General features: G+C 26.1%; 1 protein-coding gene across 2 annotated transcripts in view; it reads right to left on the reverse strand.

Annotated features, from left to right (window-relative positions):
• Positions 1-95: 95 nt before the first annotated feature.
• The window catches only part of pds5 (cohesin associated factor B pds5), a 34,677-nt gene continuing 12,901 nt past the window's right edge, over positions 96-21,871 (reverse strand). For both annotated transcript variants that reach the window (XM_016054664.4, XM_016054663.4), the window contains exons 12-30: positions 20,717-20,868; positions 19,378-19,491; positions 19,077-19,109; positions 17,777-17,877; positions 17,517-17,656; positions 17,221-17,436; positions 15,985-16,145; positions 15,439-15,562; positions 15,207-15,362; positions 14,137-14,205; positions 13,333-13,466; positions 11,972-12,095; positions 10,152-10,356; positions 9,205-9,319; positions 7,792-7,921; positions 7,037-7,159; positions 6,400-6,456; positions 4,689-4,879; positions 96-2,372 (exon numbers count right to left, since the gene is read on the reverse strand). In XM_016054664.4, coding sequence (XP_015910150.2) covers positions 1,991-2,372; positions 4,689-4,879; positions 6,400-6,456; positions 7,037-7,159; positions 7,792-7,921; positions 9,205-9,319; positions 10,152-10,356; positions 11,972-12,095; positions 13,333-13,466; positions 14,137-14,205; positions 15,207-15,362; positions 15,439-15,562; positions 15,985-16,145; positions 17,221-17,436; positions 17,517-17,656; positions 17,777-17,877; positions 19,077-19,109; positions 19,378-19,491; positions 20,717-20,868 — 2,727 coding nt within the window. In that variant the 3' untranslated portion in view covers positions 96-1,990. The remainder of the gene's footprint in view (positions 2,373-4,688; positions 4,880-6,399; positions 6,457-7,036; positions 7,160-7,791; positions 7,922-9,204; positions 9,320-10,151; positions 10,357-11,971; positions 12,096-13,332; positions 13,467-14,136; positions 14,206-15,206; positions 15,363-15,438; positions 15,563-15,984; positions 16,146-17,220; positions 17,437-17,516; positions 17,657-17,776; positions 17,878-19,076; positions 19,110-19,377; positions 19,492-20,716; positions 20,869-21,871) is intronic.

Raw genomic sequence — 21,871 nt, forward strand, 5'->3', positions numbered from 1 at the left:
GAATTATCTCTGTCACAAAACCAGCAAATGAAATTTTCCTATTTTACCATTTTTAGTACAGTGTCCAATAATGTAAACATTAATTAAAAGCAACATAACTTTAGAAAAAGTTTATTTTTTCATTACAAAAAAATTCTGTACAGATTTTCTTGACTTTAAAAATAAAAAGGAATAATAAGTTTTACAATAATAAAATAAAAAATAGAACATAAAGAATAAATTTTTAAACTTTTTATTGGTGTTCATTCTAGAAAAGTATCTGAGGGAGAACATGATATACAATACACAGCACAGCCATAAATATTCAGAGTTCTTAAATTATTCAAGAATGATAGGAAGGTTGTCTGCTTGATAGAAAGCCATAAAAATATCCTTTAAGTAACTTCTGTATAAATAAAAAAAATTTAACCTTTTAATATGAGATCCATTTAATGATATAGATTTATCAAAAAGAATTTTATTTTGAGATTTTCTTTAATTTAAAATAAAAAGAAAGTATCAAGTTTAATAATATGGAAGCAAAACAATAAATACAGTTCAATTTTATTCCTGCAGAGTGAAAATTAAGGTTGAAGATAAACAAATTTAAAAAAAAAAAATTATAAGACCAATTTTTTTTTATAAAAACCCATGTTTTAGGAACCTTGCACATAAATTTTTCCCATGACTTGTGAGAATTTTAGCTACATTCCTTAACTTTTCTCTTATGTGGCTGTTCTTCGTTTATTTAAGTCTGAAGAAGAACATGTGTGGGTGCCACTCTAAAACAGAACTTATTTTTTGACCAATTAATATGATCTAACTTTGTTTACCGGAATTTTCAGAAATTTATAACTTACTGACTCGGAAATCTGTACCTTTTTATGATAATGGCACATATATTAAATCAAGAATTTGATTATATTTTTAAAATTTTTTCTCATTTTATTAATTTTTTAACCGCAATAATAAATCACTATTTTTTTCATAAAGCTATTCAGATCTCTACTTTTTTTTTTCCATCTTTATTTTTGTCTTTCTCTAATTTTTTTTTTTTAAAAACAACAACCATATTTTAACTTTTATCAGCTTTCAAAACTTAGGAGTAAAACTGAAGCAAATTTAGACACATGGTACAAATTTTGTGCAAGCAAGCAGGCACTAAAGCATTGTTTGAAGACACTCATTTTTTTGCATAATATTTATGTTTTTGAATACTTGTGTAATTGAAGCATCAATCCCATTTTTTCATTTCGTTGTGACATCATTACTTGATAATTATGCAATAATTATGAATAATAACTATGTTTTCATTACAATTTATTATATTTTTAACAGAGAATATTTACAAAATTTTTAAGGATAAAAACACATTTTAACTTAAAAAACAAATGGAGAAAAAAAGTATTAGTTGAGAAAATTTAGTCTACTGATTTTTTCTCAAGACTGAAGAGTGGCCCCCTTGAACATGATATATCCAATAGTTCAAGATTGAAATTTTTTTTAAAGAAAAAAATAATGCTAGAGAAACAGTAGTATAATCTAACATATGTATAAATAAAACAATTTTCTTATATCCCACTAAATCTGATATGCTCATATTTTGATATTATCTGATCTAACCCATTTGAACTACTTCTTAATAAAAACAGCATATTAAGAGCAACATAGTTTTAAAAACAAGTTTTATTTTTTTATTACAAAGAAAATCTTATTTACAGATTTTCTTTCCTTTAAAAACAAAAGTTTCACAATATTGAAATAAAAAATAGGACAAAGTAGCGATTTCTTTTTATTGGAGTTTAAAATAGCATTTATTCTAGAAGTTTGATGGAGAACATGATATACATAATGTTTGCATAGTGTCTTTCAATAGTTCAAGAATGAAAGGATTTTTTTTTTTTTAAACAGTCTGGAAGTATGCATGAATAAACAAAAACAGTTAAAATAAAAAAAAAAGAATTCATAAATTAACTTCTGTATAAATGAAATGATTTTTAACTTTCACAGTCTACCGATTATCCTGCTCATCTGATCTGCCAGATTTATCAGCTTTGTTAGCAGAGTTTCTTGATGAGCGAGACGTGCAGTGTTTTTCCCAGTACTGCTGATACTTCGTTCGAGTTTCATCCATGTTGTCTTCGTCTACTTTTTGTCGCTTTGGTTCGGTCTCATTTTCGGTATCACTTTCTTTTCTCTTATCTACAGAGTTGGGAGGAGTGTTTTCACAAATTTCATTCTCACTGGAAGATTGAATGGATGATGAAGGTGCGATAGGATGTACCCTCGGTCTTCCTCTGCGACGTTTGACGGCAGTGTTGGAGTTGACGACGGGTGCTGACACATTCCTCAGCTCCGTTATAGTCATGTTATCAGTAGTTTCAACACGATAACTAAAATTGAAAATAAGAAATTAATTGAACAAATGGCAAATGAAAAGCAGATAAAAATTAGTTACAAAGACATATTCTACGAGTGGTTAAAAAAATTTTTTTATATATATAAAAATTTTAACTCGTTTTACAAAATAACAAATTGAAATATATTTACTAATAGTTAGTGATTATGAATAGCAAAAATCTGTGCTCATATTATGTTTTATAAACCTCGATTTTACCTAGGTTTATATATATATATATATAACAGGAAGTTTGAGTTTGATTCATAAAAATTATATGTATACATTTATAACTATGTTTTTATTAATTTGCTTATGTGTGGAATTCTGGCATAAACTAACAGACACAAAATGAAAAAAAAATTAATTAATAAAATAAATAAATAAAAGAGAATTTTGAAAAACTACCAATTATAAAGTGGACTTAGAGAAAATAATATTTTTATATAGATATTAATAATCAATATAACAAAAATTATCTCATTAGCATAAATACAATATTGACTCTAACCTCTGATCAGATTTTTACAGTAGTAACCGAGAAAACTTTCAGTAGTTAACGAAATATGCTTGGGCAAATTTAAGGCATGAAACAACTAGCAATTAAAATTAAAAAGTAACTATTTTTTCGGACTTATTTTGTGTGTAATAATAATAATAATATTGTATTTAAAATATTAAAAACTAGGTGGAAATGGTTGCTAACACAATAAATAAAACTATAAATAAATGTTATAACAGTGACAAACAGTAACTGTCGAAAAATTACCGGCAAAAAGCGTTGCTTCACTACAGAATAAGTCGCTTGTTTACACCGTTTTAAAAATATTGGAATTTGAAAATGGGCTAAAAAGATTAGGATACACCAATGATTTATGATGGGATCATTGCTAACTGAGTGCATAAAAAATTATTACTCGTTTCTGAAATTCGTGTATCGTAATAACACCATAAAAAATTTGAGAATTAAAAAAAATAACAAGTGGAAATGAAGTAAAAACGAAAATGGCTTGGATTTAAGGTGGAATCGTTGAAATTTGGACACGACAAAAAAATTACAATCAGAAAAATCCAAGGAGTCCAAAATTTTAAGGACTTATCAAAAATTAAAAAACTTTGTGTAAAAGATTACTAGACAGTTTTTTTTAGTTAAAAAGCAGTTATTATAAGGAACTTGCAAAAATTTGTAGTTTGCATATTTTTTTCTAGCCCTTTTGAAATAAATTTAGACTTTGTCAAACTTCATCAAGAAAAATAAAAAAAGTTATCACTTTTACACATAAATACATTTTCCAATTTCAAATATTTTAATAAATCTTGTTAAAGTACAGATGTTAAAGATTAACATAAAAACCTATCAATCTTATATTTTTAAATTTGAATACATAAGAAAATCTAAGGCATTTTATAAGTAGAAAAAAAATCACAGTAAATTATTAAGTTTTCTTGTAACATGTAAAATAAACATTTTTTGCTATTATTTTTCTCTTCTAACTCTTGCAATTAAATTTTTTTTCCTCTTAAAGTTTTTCTTAAACTATTAGATTTCGACAGCTAAGTCATATAATTTAATTTCCCTGTTTGGATAGCAAATTCATCAGCGTACTTAGTAAGTTCATCTATGCAACACAATAATCTAAGGAGTTTCTAAGGGCTAATTTAGAAACCTAAGTAGTTCCAAGTACTCCTTGGAGACTTTATTTCCAAGGAGTCTGTACGCACCCTGATTATAACTTATATAAACTATAAATAAAGGACTGAAAAAGGATTTTTAAAAAATGACAAGTAATTACTTAAATGTGTAAACTGCCAGTTGTACTTTATATATCAGAAATTTTATAAATCTTAGGGAAATGGCTTAAAACACTATAAAAAGCTGTTGAAAAGCAATCTGAAAATGATGGCTTTGCAATGGAAGTCTTTAATCAGAGCTCATTAAAAAGAAAATAATAACTTCCATACAAAAATCGTATTATGTGCATAGGAATTTGAAAACAGGGGAGGAAATGGCGGGAAAAAACTATCACAATCTAACTGTTCCGTAGAATTGATTGTAACTCTCATAGACCATAATAACTAGTATTTGGAGTCACTGGAAATAGTTACATGACATGCTTTCTACTTTAACCATATTTAAATAAGAGATTATCAATAAAAAAATAATAAATTATGTTAAAGCATTGTTTGTAATGTTATTGAATCTTCAAATTAAGGAACTCCTAACTAATACAAGAATTACTAGTATTTAAATTTCATTGCACACAATGCGAAAGAAAAGAACATGATTAAGAAAAGGATAATTTTAGCAAACCTATGTTGAGGTGGAAGGTCACTATCTACAAAGTTTTCATCCAATTCTTCATTTGCCATGACACTGTCTACATCATATACATTTTGGCTGCTACATTGTTGGTCTTCCAAAGATGGAGAATCGGCTATGACCATTTTCTTGGCATTAGTTCGAGCATTTGCAAACAACATCTCTAATTCAAGGCCAGATTTCTGAAATTTATAAGTAATGAATTAGAGTCAGGAATAATAATTTTTTTCTTTTGAACTCTACACAAGTTTCAGAACTTTCCTGACTGCTACAAACAGAATTTATCATTAATGAAAATTCTGGACACTTTCCAGCTAGCAAGAAAGCTCAAATTTAAATGGAGCCCTCTTCTGCTTAATAATTCTAATTTAAATTGTTTCCCAATACAAGAAAGTTTTAATTCATTTTATCACCACTATAGGGAATTTATTATTGATTACTATTCTGGCCACTTTCTGACAAGCTTGAAAACTAAAATTTTAATCTGGTTTTTTTCCTGGGTAAGGTTGTTTTTCTGGATGACAAACACTCTTTAACTTCTTAACAAAGAAAATATTACCATTACTAAAGGGAATTTATCAATAATTTTCCGAATAGCTCAAATTTTTTTTATTAAGGTGAAAATGAAAGTTTCAACTGTCTCCAGTATTCAGTGTAAATAAAATTTATAACCACTTATCACTCAGCTAGTAAGCACAAACTAGAACTTGAACCCGGAGCAATGCAAGTTTCGATTGTTTACTAATTGATACAAGCAGAATTTTATCATTTTATCGGTAAAGAAAATTTAAATAATCAATCAAAATTCCATTTTTATCCATTTTTTTTATTAACTAGAAAGCTATAATTTTAACTGGTGCCTTGAACTGAGTGGTATTACAAATTTTAAGCATTTACTGACACCTACATCCAGAATGGTTGTCTTAGCTGCAATTAATATTTAAAACACCTTTTTTCTAGCAAGTAATAAATTTTAACTGCATGATACAATTACAATTGTCCCTGAAATGGTGCAAGCAAAAGTTGTCGCCAATCGAAACGTTGACCATATAGCACAATATTAGAAAGAAAGAAAAACAATTTTAAAAACAATGTTATTCAAGTAGACTCGATATGGGAAAATAATTTTATTTTTATGAGATCTACAACTAAAAAAGTAGGGCATAACACTTTCGTGATAAACTTCTATCCTCTTACCACATCTTTTAAGGTAATGCACCCAACATTTTTAATTTTAGGTCTCATAAATTCCTCTTGTGGAGTTGATTTGAAAAAATTTACAAATTTTTTATTTTACTCATTAGCTATTTACATATGCATTACATTACATATGCAGCAAATAAAATATATAAGAAGCGCACCCAATATTGGTAATCTGCATATTTTTAACACATAACCATTCATTTTTCTTTTTTTTTTTTTGAATCGTTAATGACAATTTTAAAAAATTAGACAGTACATATGACATTGTTAGCTTCAAAAGATATGCTTGCATTATTCTTATTTTTACGGCTTATATTATTTTAAGAAGGATTAAATCTTAATCATTGTTCTTTTTAAATCAATCAATATTAAATAAATTACTGATTTAAATTGTTGACACTCTGGTAGGGTATGTAATATTGATTTGAATAGAATATTGAGGATGCATTTTGCAAATTTACATATAGCTTTAGAAATGTGAAACATAAAACAAAATTACCTTTGGAGGGTTAACAATCAATTCTGGTGGAAGATAGGTTTTCAAGTTAATATAAGTCTGGAAGGAAAAAAAAAATATTTATACAACAATAAAACAGAATTTTAAAAAAAGGTCAACAAAACTTAACATGCAGATGCAAAGTTAACAGGAATGGCAGAGAATGCCACTCCTGCACATAAAAAAAGGATCGTAAAATATTTAAACAAAATAAATTTTTCGACCAAAACTCCAATAAAATATAACTTCAAGTATGAACTTTCTTGGGAATGTTCTCGATTTTTTTTCTTAAAAGGAATTCACTAATTGTAATATAAAACTGTACTAATAATTTCTGTTTCTCATAACCCGTTCTTGAAATTTATAGCCCCCATTCAATACCAGCAACTCTGTATGTGCACCTTATTTTTTAAAAAAAAATTTAATCTTTAAATTTATACATAAATTTATTCTTAAAAAGTAGAGCTGATCAAAATAAACAAAAGTCGATTTATTTGAAATCTCTCAAAAAGCCTCACAGAAAAAAAAAAACATTTAAAATTTATTTTTGTGAACTGTTAGAGAGGTTGGGGCCTGTTCTCAAGTTTTGCATCGGTGCCTTAGAATTTTCAGATATGTGACTGATAGGTTTCAAACTTACCTTATCCTGGTCTGTGTATAGTTTAGAAGGCAAAGTAGCTTCAACTGGAAATTCTTTTACAACAAAATTAGTAGTTTTTGAGATAATTATACTCATAGCTAGATCACTCACAGCATACAATTTCTAAAAATAAAATAAGAACCAAGGTTAAGAATCACAAATATTGATAACACTCTCGTTAAATTTTTTGAGAAATAAATATGATCTATGCATATGAGTAACTATAACATGTTTTTAAATCTAGAAAGCTCAGGTTTTTTTTAAAAAAAGGTAACTTATACTTCACTAGGCCAAACCTTAATGCCATTAAGGTCTTAATATAATAGCATTAACTGTTAAATGTTTTTTTCAAGCTTTATTTCTCTATAAAAAATTAAAAAAAACTTTTTTTTTTTAAAAAAAAAATTAGAATACAAAAAAATAATAATAACTTAGTGTTGGAACGACACAGCTACAAAAAATTAAACTTGGATATAATTAAATATTATATTTAAGCTAAAATAAAAAGCCAACTGTTTTCACTAAAAATATTTAACTTCTTAACTATATAATAAAATACACATAAATATTTATATATAAAGATTCTTATCTATAGAAAAAATACTCTACATCAAAATTCACACTGTGAAAGATAAAAAAAACCTTACCCAACAAATTTAATAATAACAAGATAATAATCTAACAAATTTATAACTATAAGCAAAGCAATAGTTTAAATAAGAGATGACATTTTAAAAAATAAATATTTTACTAACTAAGTTTGCTATGTCATCAGTGGGAGCTTGTTTATCCTTGGTCTGTTTGACTGCTTCCAGAAGTCTCTTATAAAAACTAAAACTATAATTTTCATGCTTCATAAGAGGTTCCAATAAAAACCATAAGCAGCTGAAAAATTAAACAACAATTAAAGTAAAAATATTTAAATAAAAAACATAAAATTACTTGCTGGCATCACAATTTATATAAACACAGGTGTAAAGTTAAGTGCTTTATTTGTCAAGTAGGCAAATTACTATTATTGCCAATTAGGGTAAATATCAATCCCAAGTTTATATAATTGGGAAATTGAAATAAATATGACTAGAAGCATTTTTATCATTACACCTTTGTCTACATCCTTAGACAGATGAGTTTGGTCATGAAGGAAAGGCTCTTAACAAAAATGATAGCATAATAATTTAAGACAATAAATTGTCCTTCCGTGCAGTATGACATCAACAAAAGCATTTATTATTAGTGGTATTCAGTGTTCAGACAGACTCTTGTCTAACATTAGCCTATTTGGTTAATTTGCTTAAAAACATAAGTGAAATAAAAATAAATGTTATCATAAAAATAAATAATCATAATAATAAGTTCATAAAATAATCCATCTATAAATACTAATAAGTAACAATGCTTTATTAGCTACATCTTTTTAAATCTCTCATTTAAAATACAGTTTTAAAATTTTAGAAATCCCTAGTGGGCCTATTTCATCATCAGCATTGGCACGACAGCCCTTTGTGAGCCTGGGCCTTCCTCAGAAGTTTTCCCATTCTGCCCTTCTATTTAAGCATAACTTTCTTAACAAGATTCTATTCTTAACAAGAATATTTAAATGTAAGCATAACTTTTAGCATTTCTTAAGCATTAAACAAATTTAAACATATTTAGCCTTATTAGGGTTCTCAATTCTCACTGCTACCCCTAAGTCTATTAACTACTGCTCACATATATTCGTACACTTACGTAATAGATTCAAATGTCATTGGTTCATTAAAGTTCTGAAAATTATTTTTTATACCAGAAACAAAAAAGAGCTGAAGGAGCAATTGAACTTTAAAAAAATTGAAATGGAATCGACAAAATTATTGAGATTTAAATTTCAAACTGAATTTGAATATTTTTTTAAAAAATATTTTTTTTTAATCTTATTTTATTCAACTTGGATATTACTGGTTTCTATAATTATAGCAAAATATTACATAAATAAACACAAATGAATTATTTATGCTAATATGAGCAATTACATTTTTAATGATATTGGAACAAAACCACAAGCAGGTATAAAATAAAACACAAATTTTATTCAGAAAAATATGAAACAATACTGTAACAAATTTCAATTTAAAAAAAATTTTAAATTAATAAAGAATTTCATTGCGAAATAAAAAGAAAGAACTCACTCTTTTAGCTTAAGCAAAGAAGGAATGTCATCAACTTTTTTGAAAGCTGGATCATGAGCTAACAAATGGATTGTATAAGGCAACACATAGTCTGGCAAGTAGTTGAATAACTTTGCTGGAATAAAAAAATATGAATTCAAGCACAATGGAAGAAATGCTGAAAGTTATAAAGATATGTTTTAACAGAGAACAAGAAGCTATTTCTGAAGCATACTAAACTAAAATGCTTATAGCTTACACCTTATGCAATAAACCTCAAAAATTATCATTTTCAAAAGAAAATCCTGATTTTTCTTATTATGTTTTGTTTTACCAATTTTCTAACTTCAAACAATGTTAAACAGTATAAATATAATTCCTAACAAAGAACAAAAAATTATAAATTATGCCAAGCAGACTTAAATTAATACCAATTTAATACTGTGCACTTCGTTCTCAAAAGAGTAACCCTAGGTTTTTTCTTATGTTTTGTTTTCACTAATTATTAAAACTTCAAATAATTTTACAAATTATAAGTAAATGTATAAACAGAGAACAATAAACTATTTTTGATGCATTGCGAAGCTTAAAAATTCATAGTGTACACCTTAGGTTCAAAATTCAAAAAATCCTTGTTTAGTTTTTCTTATTATGTTTGGTTTTTACTAATTTTTTGAACTTCAAACATTGTTACAAATTATAGAGATATGCCTAAATAGAGAACAATAAAATATTTCCAGTGCATAACTGGCTTTAAAAAATTCATAGTGTATATTTTGGGCTCAATCCATCAGAGGTTTAACTTATTATTTTTGTTTTTACCAAATTTTAAATTTTAAACAATGTTACAAATTGTAAAGATGAATCAAAACAGGAGCTTTGAGAAGAAAAAAAATAATGGACTACTGAATTTATTTCATAAAATGCATTTTATGTGAAACATTTAAAAATAAATTTTAGTCACTTACCAGTAGTTATTGGGTTTTGCTTTAAATAGTCCCTCCTTTTATTTATGTTTGCTAGAAGATACTGTTTGAATTGTGCTTTCAAATCACGAGTTTTTTCCAAACCACCAAGTGAAAAAATGGCCATGAACTCCAATGGTAGTTTTAGCAGCATCAAAGCTTTGTGCAACTTTTGCGAAAATCTGTCACGAACTTGGTAGCATTCGTCCTACATATAAAGTTACATTTAAATTTATTAAGTTTCACTTAAAAAAACAACTTTATTTATGAATGTTTAATAGAAAAATGGACTACCTAGAATTGAGACCCCCAAAAGAGGGGGAAGCCGCGATATTGGAAATAAGGTCTCAATAGTTTGGTCAGGAGAGCGTTTCAAAAGTCTGGACCCCTTATGTTAATTTTACTTTTTACTAATTTTGCTATATCAAGAAATTTTTAAACAAATTTAAAAACTTTTGCACACAATTATAAAATTCGTTTATCCAAATAAAATCCCATGCAAAAAAATAAAGTTTAGAAATATTTTTAATTATCTTATTTAATAATTGTCAAAAAAAAAGATCGAATTGTAAGGTATAAAATTTCTTACATCATTCTAAAGTATGCAAATTTACAAGATCAAATACAAAATTTGAGCGAAATTGGTTTAATAATTCCTGAGAAATCAAATTTTAATAACATGACTTTTTTAAAATTTGATTTCTTAGCAACTGTTCAACCAATTTCGGTCAAATTTCATTCTTTGCCATGTAAAATTTTATATTTTAAAATGATAGAAAAAATTATACAGCTTATAACTCAATTTTTTTTTACCTTTATTTTAATCAATAAAAAATAATAAATATTAACTAAAATGTATTTTTTGCGTGGAATTGTCTTCCGATAAATGAATTTAATAATTGCATGCAATATAAAAAGTTCTTGCGATATGGTGAAGAACGCAAAAAGATTAACATTAAGGCGTTCAACTTTGGTGCCCTATTTGTCAGAAAACAAATAACCAGTCTTCTTTTAAGTATTATTTAGATAAGTGAGTGATGACTCCGTCATACAGAATTTTACTTTTTATATCATTAATTTCATGTTAGCATTTAAATTAAAATAATAATGGAGAATCAATTCTTCATACTTAATATTTCGAAACACACTCCATTTAGTTTTGTTAATTAGTGGGGAGTAAATGTAACTAATTTCGCAATGTCAGAAAAAAAATTCATTATTTCTTTTATTTATTTATTTATTTATTTGTTTTTGCTGCTTATGAATTTAAGTTTACTTAATGTTTTTGAAGCATTAATTTATCAAACTCAGCTTTTCACTTTGTCGTTAATACAAGAAAAACATTTAATAAATTATAATTATTTACTTAAAATTTAAAATCTATAAAGAATTTTTATAATCATAAAAAATAATTTAAGATATATAAAAATTAAAATATATAAAAGATGGTTACGAATCATCTTAACTATTTTTCTCTAATTTGAATTAAACTAATAAACAGTTAATTTCAAAAAACTATTTTCTAACTATATTTAGTTATAGATTTTTCCAACATAAATTTTATCAAAAAATAATTTAAATATTATTCTCAGAAAACTTTATCGAGCAGAAAATAAAACTCTTAAATAAACTTTTGGTAGTTGGAATTATGGTAATGAAATGGTAAAAGAAAAATTTAATAAATAAAATAAAACAATCATAAAATATATAATAAATGCTCAATTTTCAATAATGTTAAACATGTATTTTTTCATTAATATTTAAGTGTAAATTTGAACAAATCGCATTATGTTTACAAATAATTTAGGAAATTGATTACTTACATTAATCATAAGAGCTAATACTTGAAACTGTTCTAGGCTGATAACTTCAGAATAACTGGGTTCTTGACACAATTTAAGCATGCAAGTTGCAGCAGTCAATCTCAACCAAGACTTTTCAGATGGCCTAAAATTGAAATGTCAAAGAATAAGACTCTGATTATAAGATTAGTATATATAAATAAACATCTATGTGTGTTTTACGTTTAAAATAATAAAGCTAATTGTCATTTATAGCTCCATTTTTTGGTAACCATGATAAATTATAAACATTAATCAGTAATTATTAATAACTGCCAGTAAAGTCTGGTGAATGATTAAATAGGCTTAATTTATTGAAACTTCATATAATTTTTATTTACCACTTTTATTTCAACTTAATTTTTATGCCAAGGTACTGTGATAAGAAATCTGCCATAGTAGAGATTAAGAGAGTTAAAAAATAAATGACTACACCAAATATGGATTTTTACTCATGTTTTAATTTAAAATAATACCTTAAAAGTTCAATATATATATATCATTATATCTATTGAAATCTTGAGTTTATAAATTTTAATATCACAACAAAAGATTAATTATTAGTTTCTGAAATACGGTTCCAACGCACAGAAAAAACTGGTGTCTGCATCCAAAGTAAACAAGCAACTGTTTGTGCTGGAAAATAACATTACACATGCATATTATAAATCTCTAGCCAACTGTGTTGAAAATTATTACATTGACTAAACTTCATGCGTAATTATTAACAATAACTGATAAATGAGATCAATTCTAAAAGATTAATCACTTAAAACAAACATACTTGGTAAAAATCAATAACAATCACCAATTATTATTAACAACTGATTTAATATGACTGTAACATATATAACAAATTATAGATGCACATGATATGTAACATTTTAGATATATACATCATGCAGTACATTCCATAAAGATCAAGCTAAACAGATATTGTTAAAATCTAAATCCATAAATTCCACACATAAAATAATCACAACTGTGGTTGCAAATTAATATTCAAAGCAAGGATAAAAAAAAATGTGCTCAAAATCTCACAGATCAAAAATCAGGAAAGGGATGTATAGAACATCAAAACCTATCTAATTGCAAGTTAAAGCTTTAAACTATTTATGACAATTCTCTTTCAACTGTACTTTGTTTCCACCCACAATCAAAGAGGTTTTGATGGTGCCATCCTCAACTATGATTTGTCAGATTTCGATAGTTCATTTTTCCTCTCACATAAAGATTAATTTTAAAGACTAATCTATATTCTTTTTTTCTTTACTTTTTTTAATGGATTCTAAAAATTCACATTAGCGATGGTCTGTATCATGCCAAAATGCAGTTTTACTTACGAAACATGTCCTTTTTCCATTAAATCACCTCTATGTAAGATCACAGTGGTTAATAAGCGTAAAGTAGATACAGCTGATTGTGATGCAGTTTTTAGGCCCAACAACCACCTAACAATCATTTTCATGCCTTCAACCTAAAAAATAGAACAATATTATAATTAGAAACAATTAAAAGTTTTGATACATTCGGTATATTTCAGTACATATCGTGTATATTCACTTATTTTAGTAACTCTTATAAATCTAATTTACAGGGCACACATGCATTAGGATCAAGCACACTAAAGTAGAAATACCAAATGCTGAATTATACTTGAAATACTCTCAACATACCCAACACATGAACAAAGCTCACTTGCTTTACAATACACCAACTTATCAATAAATGGCACAAAGGAGAAAAAACTTCAGAGATAAAAGAAAAAATTCAGAGATATAAGAAAAAAAATTCAGAGATAAAAAAAATTCACTTTTGATTTAAAGCTAAGTGTTCCAGCAAAGCTATAATTTTAGATTATTATTTTTTATAATTAAGAAAAAAAACTTAATTGTTAAGAAATTTTATTTCACACTATTAATTTTCCTTCTGGAACAGAAAAAAAATAAATAAAATCAATACAAAATAAGACATTTCTTTCACTTTTAGCTGAAATCTAGAAATATCTCTTTCACTTTCAGCTGAGAATTAAAATTTTAAAATTTTTGAAAAAGAAAAAGCAAAAAAAAGGGGGGGGACTTCTTACATAAGCAAGGTAAAAAAAAAAAATTCATTACTTTCAACAAAAAAAGAAATCATAACTTTACCTTCACTTTGGTTTCTTCTGGAAGCATATCAAAATCAATCCACATTGAGTCATCAGATCTTGTTATTTCCTAACAAAGAAAAATAAATTTAAAACATTTAACAACTCTCTTCTACAGTTTTTATTCAATAAAAAATAGTTTACATGTATACCTAAAAGATAAAATAATGCAGAATCGCTTTAAAATTAGCATGTACTTGTTAAGAGGTATCATATCCTTTAGAGAGCTTTTTGTAAAAAATTGGAATAAATGTAGCATTGAATGGCACAACAGTCAGAAGCAGCTTTGTTGCACCAAATACAAAATCAAAAGTGGAAAATCAAACATTGTGCTAAAATAACACTGATGCAAAAAAATAAACGGATAAATAAAAGAAAAATAGAATTCATATTTACTAGGAAAATATAGCTACCAACATTACCTGATTGTAAACTTCATTCACTTAATAGTTCACTTCATGTAAACTTTATTCAAGTCAGAGATAAATAAATAAGGAATAACAGTAGACATGTTTCAAGTGCATCAAAAATAGGCACTAATTTTCAAGACTTGACAGAAACAAAAGAGACAAAAATGAAATGTAAAGAAAGAAAAACATAGTTACCAACGAAAAATGGAAAAACAAAGACAAGAAAAAAAAACACACAGAAAACCATAAAAAAAAACATTTTAAATAAAAAAACACAGAAGGCGAGAGAGAGAAAAAATAAAAAAGAGAACAAGAAAAATCACAGAGGTCAAGAGACAAATCAGGGTAAAATGTATTTCCATGAGCCATGATGGTGAGTAACTAACGTCAATAACAAGGGCATCAGCCTTCAAATGAATAAAATATGATTCCAGGGCATCAAGATGAGCTGATGTAATTGGGGTGGAAATAGTTTTAGGATTGTCAAAATTGAATTTAAAGTCAAGATTCCAATAATGAAGCAAATGAAGATTTCTCAAATTTATGATAACAGACATATCTATTTTGTTATCTTATCTTATTTAATAACTACTAGTAGTTTACATAACACTCAGTTTGTTAATTAAATGTTTGTAATATTATTAAATCAACCAATACTTACAAAGTCTACCATTAGCAGATCTTTCACAACCACTTTAGAAACAATACTTTTGATCTGCATTCCAAACAAATCAGGGCACACCATAGCAATATGGCCCAAGGAAACAAGCGCTGTTCGGAAGTACTCAGAATGGAGAGTGAGGCTCAGTTTCAAACGCTGAAAAGAAAAGTTGAATTACTAGCCCGATTTTTAATGAAACTCGTGATTAAAAACAAAAATCAAGAAAACTTACATCAATAATTTGTCCGAAGACACGTTCCTTGTTGGAGACCATAACATTTAGACATCCAACAGCATGTTTGGCTTGTTTTACAGTCCCATTTTCAATAAAACGTTCCAGCATTGGTTGCAAGCGCCTACAACAAAAACACAAATTACATTAAATAATGAAAAAAAATTTATATCTAAGTGCATAACTAAAAAATTTAGAACTAAGAGTTCTAAGAAATTTGAACAATGGTGACAAATAACAATTTTAGCCTACAATCTTGAAAATCTTTTAAAAATTTTAGTTTTTCTCTACAGGAAGGCCTTAAAAAAATGATTTTATAACAGGATTAGCGTTACTAAGCCATTAAAAAATGAACAATTCCCTCTTTTTATCAATAATTTCATATATAAAGCTACAAGCTATAGAAATTATAGGTTGTAACTTTCCAGTCAAAATTTAAAAATTGTAAATATAGTTAGCAGGAGAATCTGACAAAATTCAATAAATTAAAAAAAAATTCAACAATTATTCTTTTGGTCACTCACATTTAATTAAACAAATACTTACGAGCAGATATTAGGATATTGTCCTTCTAAAACATAACCAATATTTGTAAAAATAAGAATAGTGATATCAACAGCCACTTCATCTTCAACTCGCAATATATGTAAGAGTTCTTCAAAAACAAAATTGTTGCAGAAAGCTCCAGGAAATATTGCAGATAAAATCTGTAATTAAAAGAAAATTAGCTTGGCTCATACAAGTATAAGAAAAATAAGGAAATGAAAGCACAAAATTAATTTTCTATTAACTATGCAAATATAAATGTTGCATTAAGATTTTAAATATTGATGTCACACTCTTAATGGCAATTTTTACATAAATCTTTTTAATGTTTTTAATAAATATTTACAAATTTTAAAAAAAAAAAATTTAAAATTAGAAAAGAAAATTGGAAAATAAAATAAGAAAAAGATATAATCTCGTCATCAGCTTAGTGAAAAAATAGTGCTTTCGAATTAATGTATTAATACAGCCAAAGCAAAACATATTAATACAATAGTGTGAGAAGCACCAAAAAAATTTTAAACAAAAATAGAACTTACTAAGCATAAAATGTAAATGAAAAAAAAAAATGCAAAAGACAACAATCAAGCAAAAATAGAAAATAAAAATTCTAGAAAATTTCGAATAAAAATCAAAATGTAATGTATAGCAATTAACGAATTCAAATGTACCTACATTTAAAGGCATTTTTAAAAAATGTTTTATAAGTTTGTCAGATTACAAAATATGAAAGTAGAAAAATGCCTATTGTAATATTGAGTTTTGACTGTATACATATCAAGAAAACAGTAGCATACATAGACTTAGGTGCACCCTATCTTAGACTTATCATAAAAAATATAAAATTATAATATGAAATAAAAACACTGTAGTAAAGAGATATTCGGATATGACATTAGAAAAGAGATATTAAATGACATTAGAATTATATAATCATTAATTTTATTTTAATTTAAGAAAATGAAAATAGCAATTGCAGTGAAAATGTAGAATTAAGATATTAAACTGAAGCATTCTTAAACGCTTACCATACCTAATTGACTTTTTTTTCTTAATATTAGAAAAAAATAACACACTCATATTCAAAGTTTTGTTATGCATTATTATTATATATAAAGTGAACTAAAAACTATTTTATGAATAAAAATAATTTTATTTTAACTTATTTTTGTTATTATTCTGGTGAGTGCGCCCTCAAAGCGGAGGTGTTATTTATGCTACAGCAAATAAACATACTTGGAGAAGTTGCAATCCTCTTTCTGATGAATTGAACAATCCCAATTGTATATCAATGTCCCCTGAACCAGTCAGAGAGTCTTTAATATAAAGAAGAAGTTGTTTTATTCCCGCAAGATCTATCATCACTGGAGCCACACGCTCTAACATCTGTTTCACAATCATGTAGAAACTGTTGGTTTGAACGGGTAACCCAAGTGCTTTCAAAACTTCTTTCTGAAATCATTAAAGAAAGGTTTATTATACAAATAATTTAACACCATTCACGAAAATGTTTTAAAAGCTTCATTACTTACAACACTATGTTCAATTTCTGAACAAGTAGCTGAACCTTTTAAAATTGTATCCATGTGACTTTTGAGCCTGTTATTGTTTTGAAGCATTCCAAAAAATTTCTTCAAAAATTCTTGGCACTTAATTGGTTCTGGAAGAGTTTCTAAAAAAGAAAATTTATTTCAATAAAGTAGTATAAAAATAAAAATAAAATTTGTTCCAAAAAGTGTAGGCGAAGTAGTTAAAAGCAAATAATTACAATTTCATCACATATAGCACTTACTTGATAGAATAACAATTTTGTTAGTAAGATTTTTCTCATAACCCTCTAACTTGGGAGTTTGAAACAATACTTCTAAGACATCTTTCACATAGTTTCTAACACTAAAAAAAAATTATGATTATTATAAAAATTTATGAAAAATATTATTTTACGAAAAATTCTATGAACATACTGATTTCAAACATTACAAGATAAATCACATTTATAACTTCAAATAAATTTATGTGAAATTTAAGATATTAGTCATGGTAATTCAAATTACTAAAACCAAAATTCCAGCACTTAGTTATAAAATTTTATCAAGATTTATACATCATTGTAACATTACAGGAGTGTATATGAATTACAGTTTAGAATTTAGCATTAAAACTGACAAATTTACAAAATGTTCAAAAGAGTAATAACAAAAGGAAGATATATATATATATCTTTTAGAAAATATATTTTGCACGAAATTTTATTTTTAAAATTATATTTTATTGTAGTACCTATCCAGGCCTAACAACCATAATATACCCCATATAGCTATTATATAGCTTATATAGACATAATAAGTTGTTTACACATGCTATGTTCTCTTTTAAAATGCCTTAGGACACAAATGGCAGCATCCATGTATATCCCTGTTTCAATTAAATTTAAATATTTCATGAAATTGGAATATTGTCAAATATATTATCAAAACTAAAGCAGTTATCATTGACATTTGAAAATGGAACAAAGAAAATAACTAACCATATCCTTAGAAAGAGAAAAAAGCATTACGAGCAAAAACTTTCTCTATTTTACATTATTTGGTGTTATTTTATATAGTTTGGGGTTTATATGTTTCACATAATATGCAGTGAATAATCCTATAATTTCGCACAAATACTAATTTTATTCGACTTAATAAATAAATACAAAAATTACGATAAATTAACCAATAAATTGCATTTAGTCAAAATCAATTGTGCTTTGTCATTTCTTTCATCATTTTACTTCTTTTATCGATTTTTACTCATTTTATAATTATAAAAATAGCTAAGAAATTTCAAATACTGTAATACAATTAATAACTTATAAATAAAAGTGGAACATTTCTTTTAAATAAAAAATATTAGAAATCTTAAATATTATACAAAAATTTACAAACAATTAAATGTGGGATATAAAAAAATTTCTAATAGCAATTTATAGATTATGAAATTAATCAGAGAGAATGAAGATCTTTCCACTGGCATCCAAGAGAGTTTACTTTACAATACTTTATATTTAAAATTAAGTGACAAAATTAAGAAATAAATAAAATTATACTTACGTATTTTGACACTTCAATAGTTCATTGAAAGCCCTGGAAAAAAAAATGTAAAAGTGGTTTAAAAAAATACTTATAAAATAAAAAATATGCATAAAATTTATACAATAGTAAACAAAAATGATGCAAATTTTAACAACCATAATGCTAATTTAAATGTACAACAACTCTTTCTTTTAAATCATGAATGTCAAAAAATAAATTTGAACAGTGTGTTAAAAACATTTTACATTTTTTTGGGGGCACAAAAAGTAACTTATTACTTTAATTATCAAGACAATATTTAATTAATTCAAAATCTTACTTAATAGCATATTCATCTACAGAACAAAATAACTGATAAAGTTTCTTCATCCTTTCTTCTAAAGGACTTTGATAAGGTACAAGACAGGTATGCAATATCCGTTCAACCAGTAACCTATAACAAGACAAAAATTTAACAGACATTACAACGAAATGAAGAGCATAGCAACAAAAATCACTAAAAATGAAAATTTAAAATATTATGGAAAAAGAAACTCACTGTGAAATAACAATAAGTTACAAATTTTTGCTTATGAATTTTCTTAAGACAACAACATAAACCACTGAGAAAATAGTTTAATCATTTACAGAGAAATAAAATCACATGTTTTTTACAAAAGGACATCCCGTATCAAAGTTGTCACAATGTGATAAAGAAACAAAATAATTTATTCTTGAAGTTGTGTTGATTTAAGTGCTATATGTAGTATGATTATATAAGAATTAGATAACAAAAATCAGTAACACCTAATGAAACAAACATAAATTTGGTAAATAAAAAAAATTTAAAAAATTGAAAATAGAAATCTAAAAATGTTATGAGCAAAATTAATTTTAAATAAGTGAATATAAAAATACATAAAATTTAGGCAAGGAAAAAAGAGTATATACCTATATATAGTATATAGTATAGTATATAGGAAGCATATACCTATAGAATATTATAAACATTTTAATAAAATATATCAACAAACTATTTTCTTTTTTCTTTTTTTTTAACATTTCGTGAACATGAACATTCACTATGAGATATTTTAATCATGTGAATATGAATCTCAATGTGATTCTTAATTTCATGAATACAGATCTTGATGTGTGATTTTTAAATTGCATGAATACGAATATTAATATGAGATCTTTAAATCAAGGGAATAAGAATTGTAATGGGTAATTTTAAAATGTTGAATTATGAACCTCGGCAGCATTTTAAATTTAGAGTCTGTAATTTTAATAGTATTTGCATAGGTAAGAAAAAACGTAAATAATCAAAGAAGTGAAACTTTTTTTGAAAAAGAAGAATTATTCTTTTTATTAAATAGAAAAGAGCAAAATTTTGCACAAAAAAAAAAGAAACTCTTCTCAGTAATAGTTTTGTAAGCAAATCTCATAATCATAAAAATCTTGAAAATATTTTTAGAAGTAGAGAAAGTATATAATTATAATTAAAAACAGATACCTCATAGAGATTGAAACAAATTTAAAACAAATACACAGATCCAATGCATCATAAATCAATCAGGATACCAGTTCTATCATTTTTGGCCTTAAATGTTAATGAATTTTACCTAATTACAAAAATAAACAAAAATTAATTTTCTAAACATAATTTTAATACTGACCTGTCTTCCAAAGCTGTTTGGTAATAAACATGCAAAACTTTATTCTTAATCCAAGAGATACATTCCTTAGTAGATTCTGGAATTTCAGGATTACTCATATGCTGTTTGTAAAGCATAGCAAGTCCCAACAGAGCTTCTTTTCGAATTTTGAACTATAATAAAATAATTAAAAAAATTCATATTAGTAACAAATTAAAATTAGGCAAATTTCAACTGTAACAATTTAAGGAAAGGGTCAGATTTTCCCCAGAATTGAATTTGTTTAGGGGAGAGGAGAAAAAAAAACTTAGAAATTTGAAGAAGAAAAAAAAAGAAAAGAAAACGAGGATTATGGATTACCATAACGTAACTCGGAATATAATAATAAAAATCATTTCATTAAAAAATATATATATTTATATAGTGTAAAGGAAAAATATCTAATGGGAGATTACAACAAACTAACAAAATGGGATACTTTTTAATTATTTTTGTTTAATGTAATGATAATTTACAAAAATAGAAAAAGTAAATAACTAGTGAATTTTTCCACCTACAAAATGTAAGAATATTGTCCATAATGTGATAATTAAAAAAATTAACAATTAAAAAAATTATATGCAGTTTTATTTACTACGGATAAGTTTTTTCTTTTGTAAGCGCAATGCTTCTTTTACTTTAAATTAGTAATTGTTATTACTAAAAATGTCTGGCAAAAAAATTGCAAAAGTTTGCCATAGAAGGTCCGAAGAAATTCTGCCACAGGGGTGGGAACCATGAAAGACAAACTGAAATAGCTTTAGTATCATTGTGTGAATCTAAGTTGTGAACTCATAACTACCCTATTTTACAGTGTATTAATGAACGCTTTTTCAGCCTCTACAGTAAAACGGAATAAGTATACACTTATATAAGGAAATAACCTAAACAAATAAGCTTTTAATGTTTAAGTACACATATTAGAACTCAGAATCAAAAAAATATGACAGTGAGATTTGTTCACATAGTCCCAAAACACATTTCAATTCTTTAAATTGTACTACTTTCAACTTTTTACCCCCCTTCCTTACTGCATAGGTCAGGAGAGGGGTAAGTTGTCCCATACCTAAATAATCAACTTTCTTTCAGAGGAACCTCGTTCTTATAAAATTTATTACGGGAATTTTGTGTGTGCAC

This window comes from Parasteatoda tepidariorum, chromosome 1, assembly GCF_982258835.1.
Source record: "Parasteatoda tepidariorum strain Cologne lab strain chromosome 1, Ptep-v5.0, whole genome shotgun sequence".
NCBI classification, from domain to species: domain Eukaryota; kingdom Metazoa; phylum Arthropoda; class Arachnida; order Araneae; family Theridiidae; genus Parasteatoda; species Parasteatoda tepidariorum.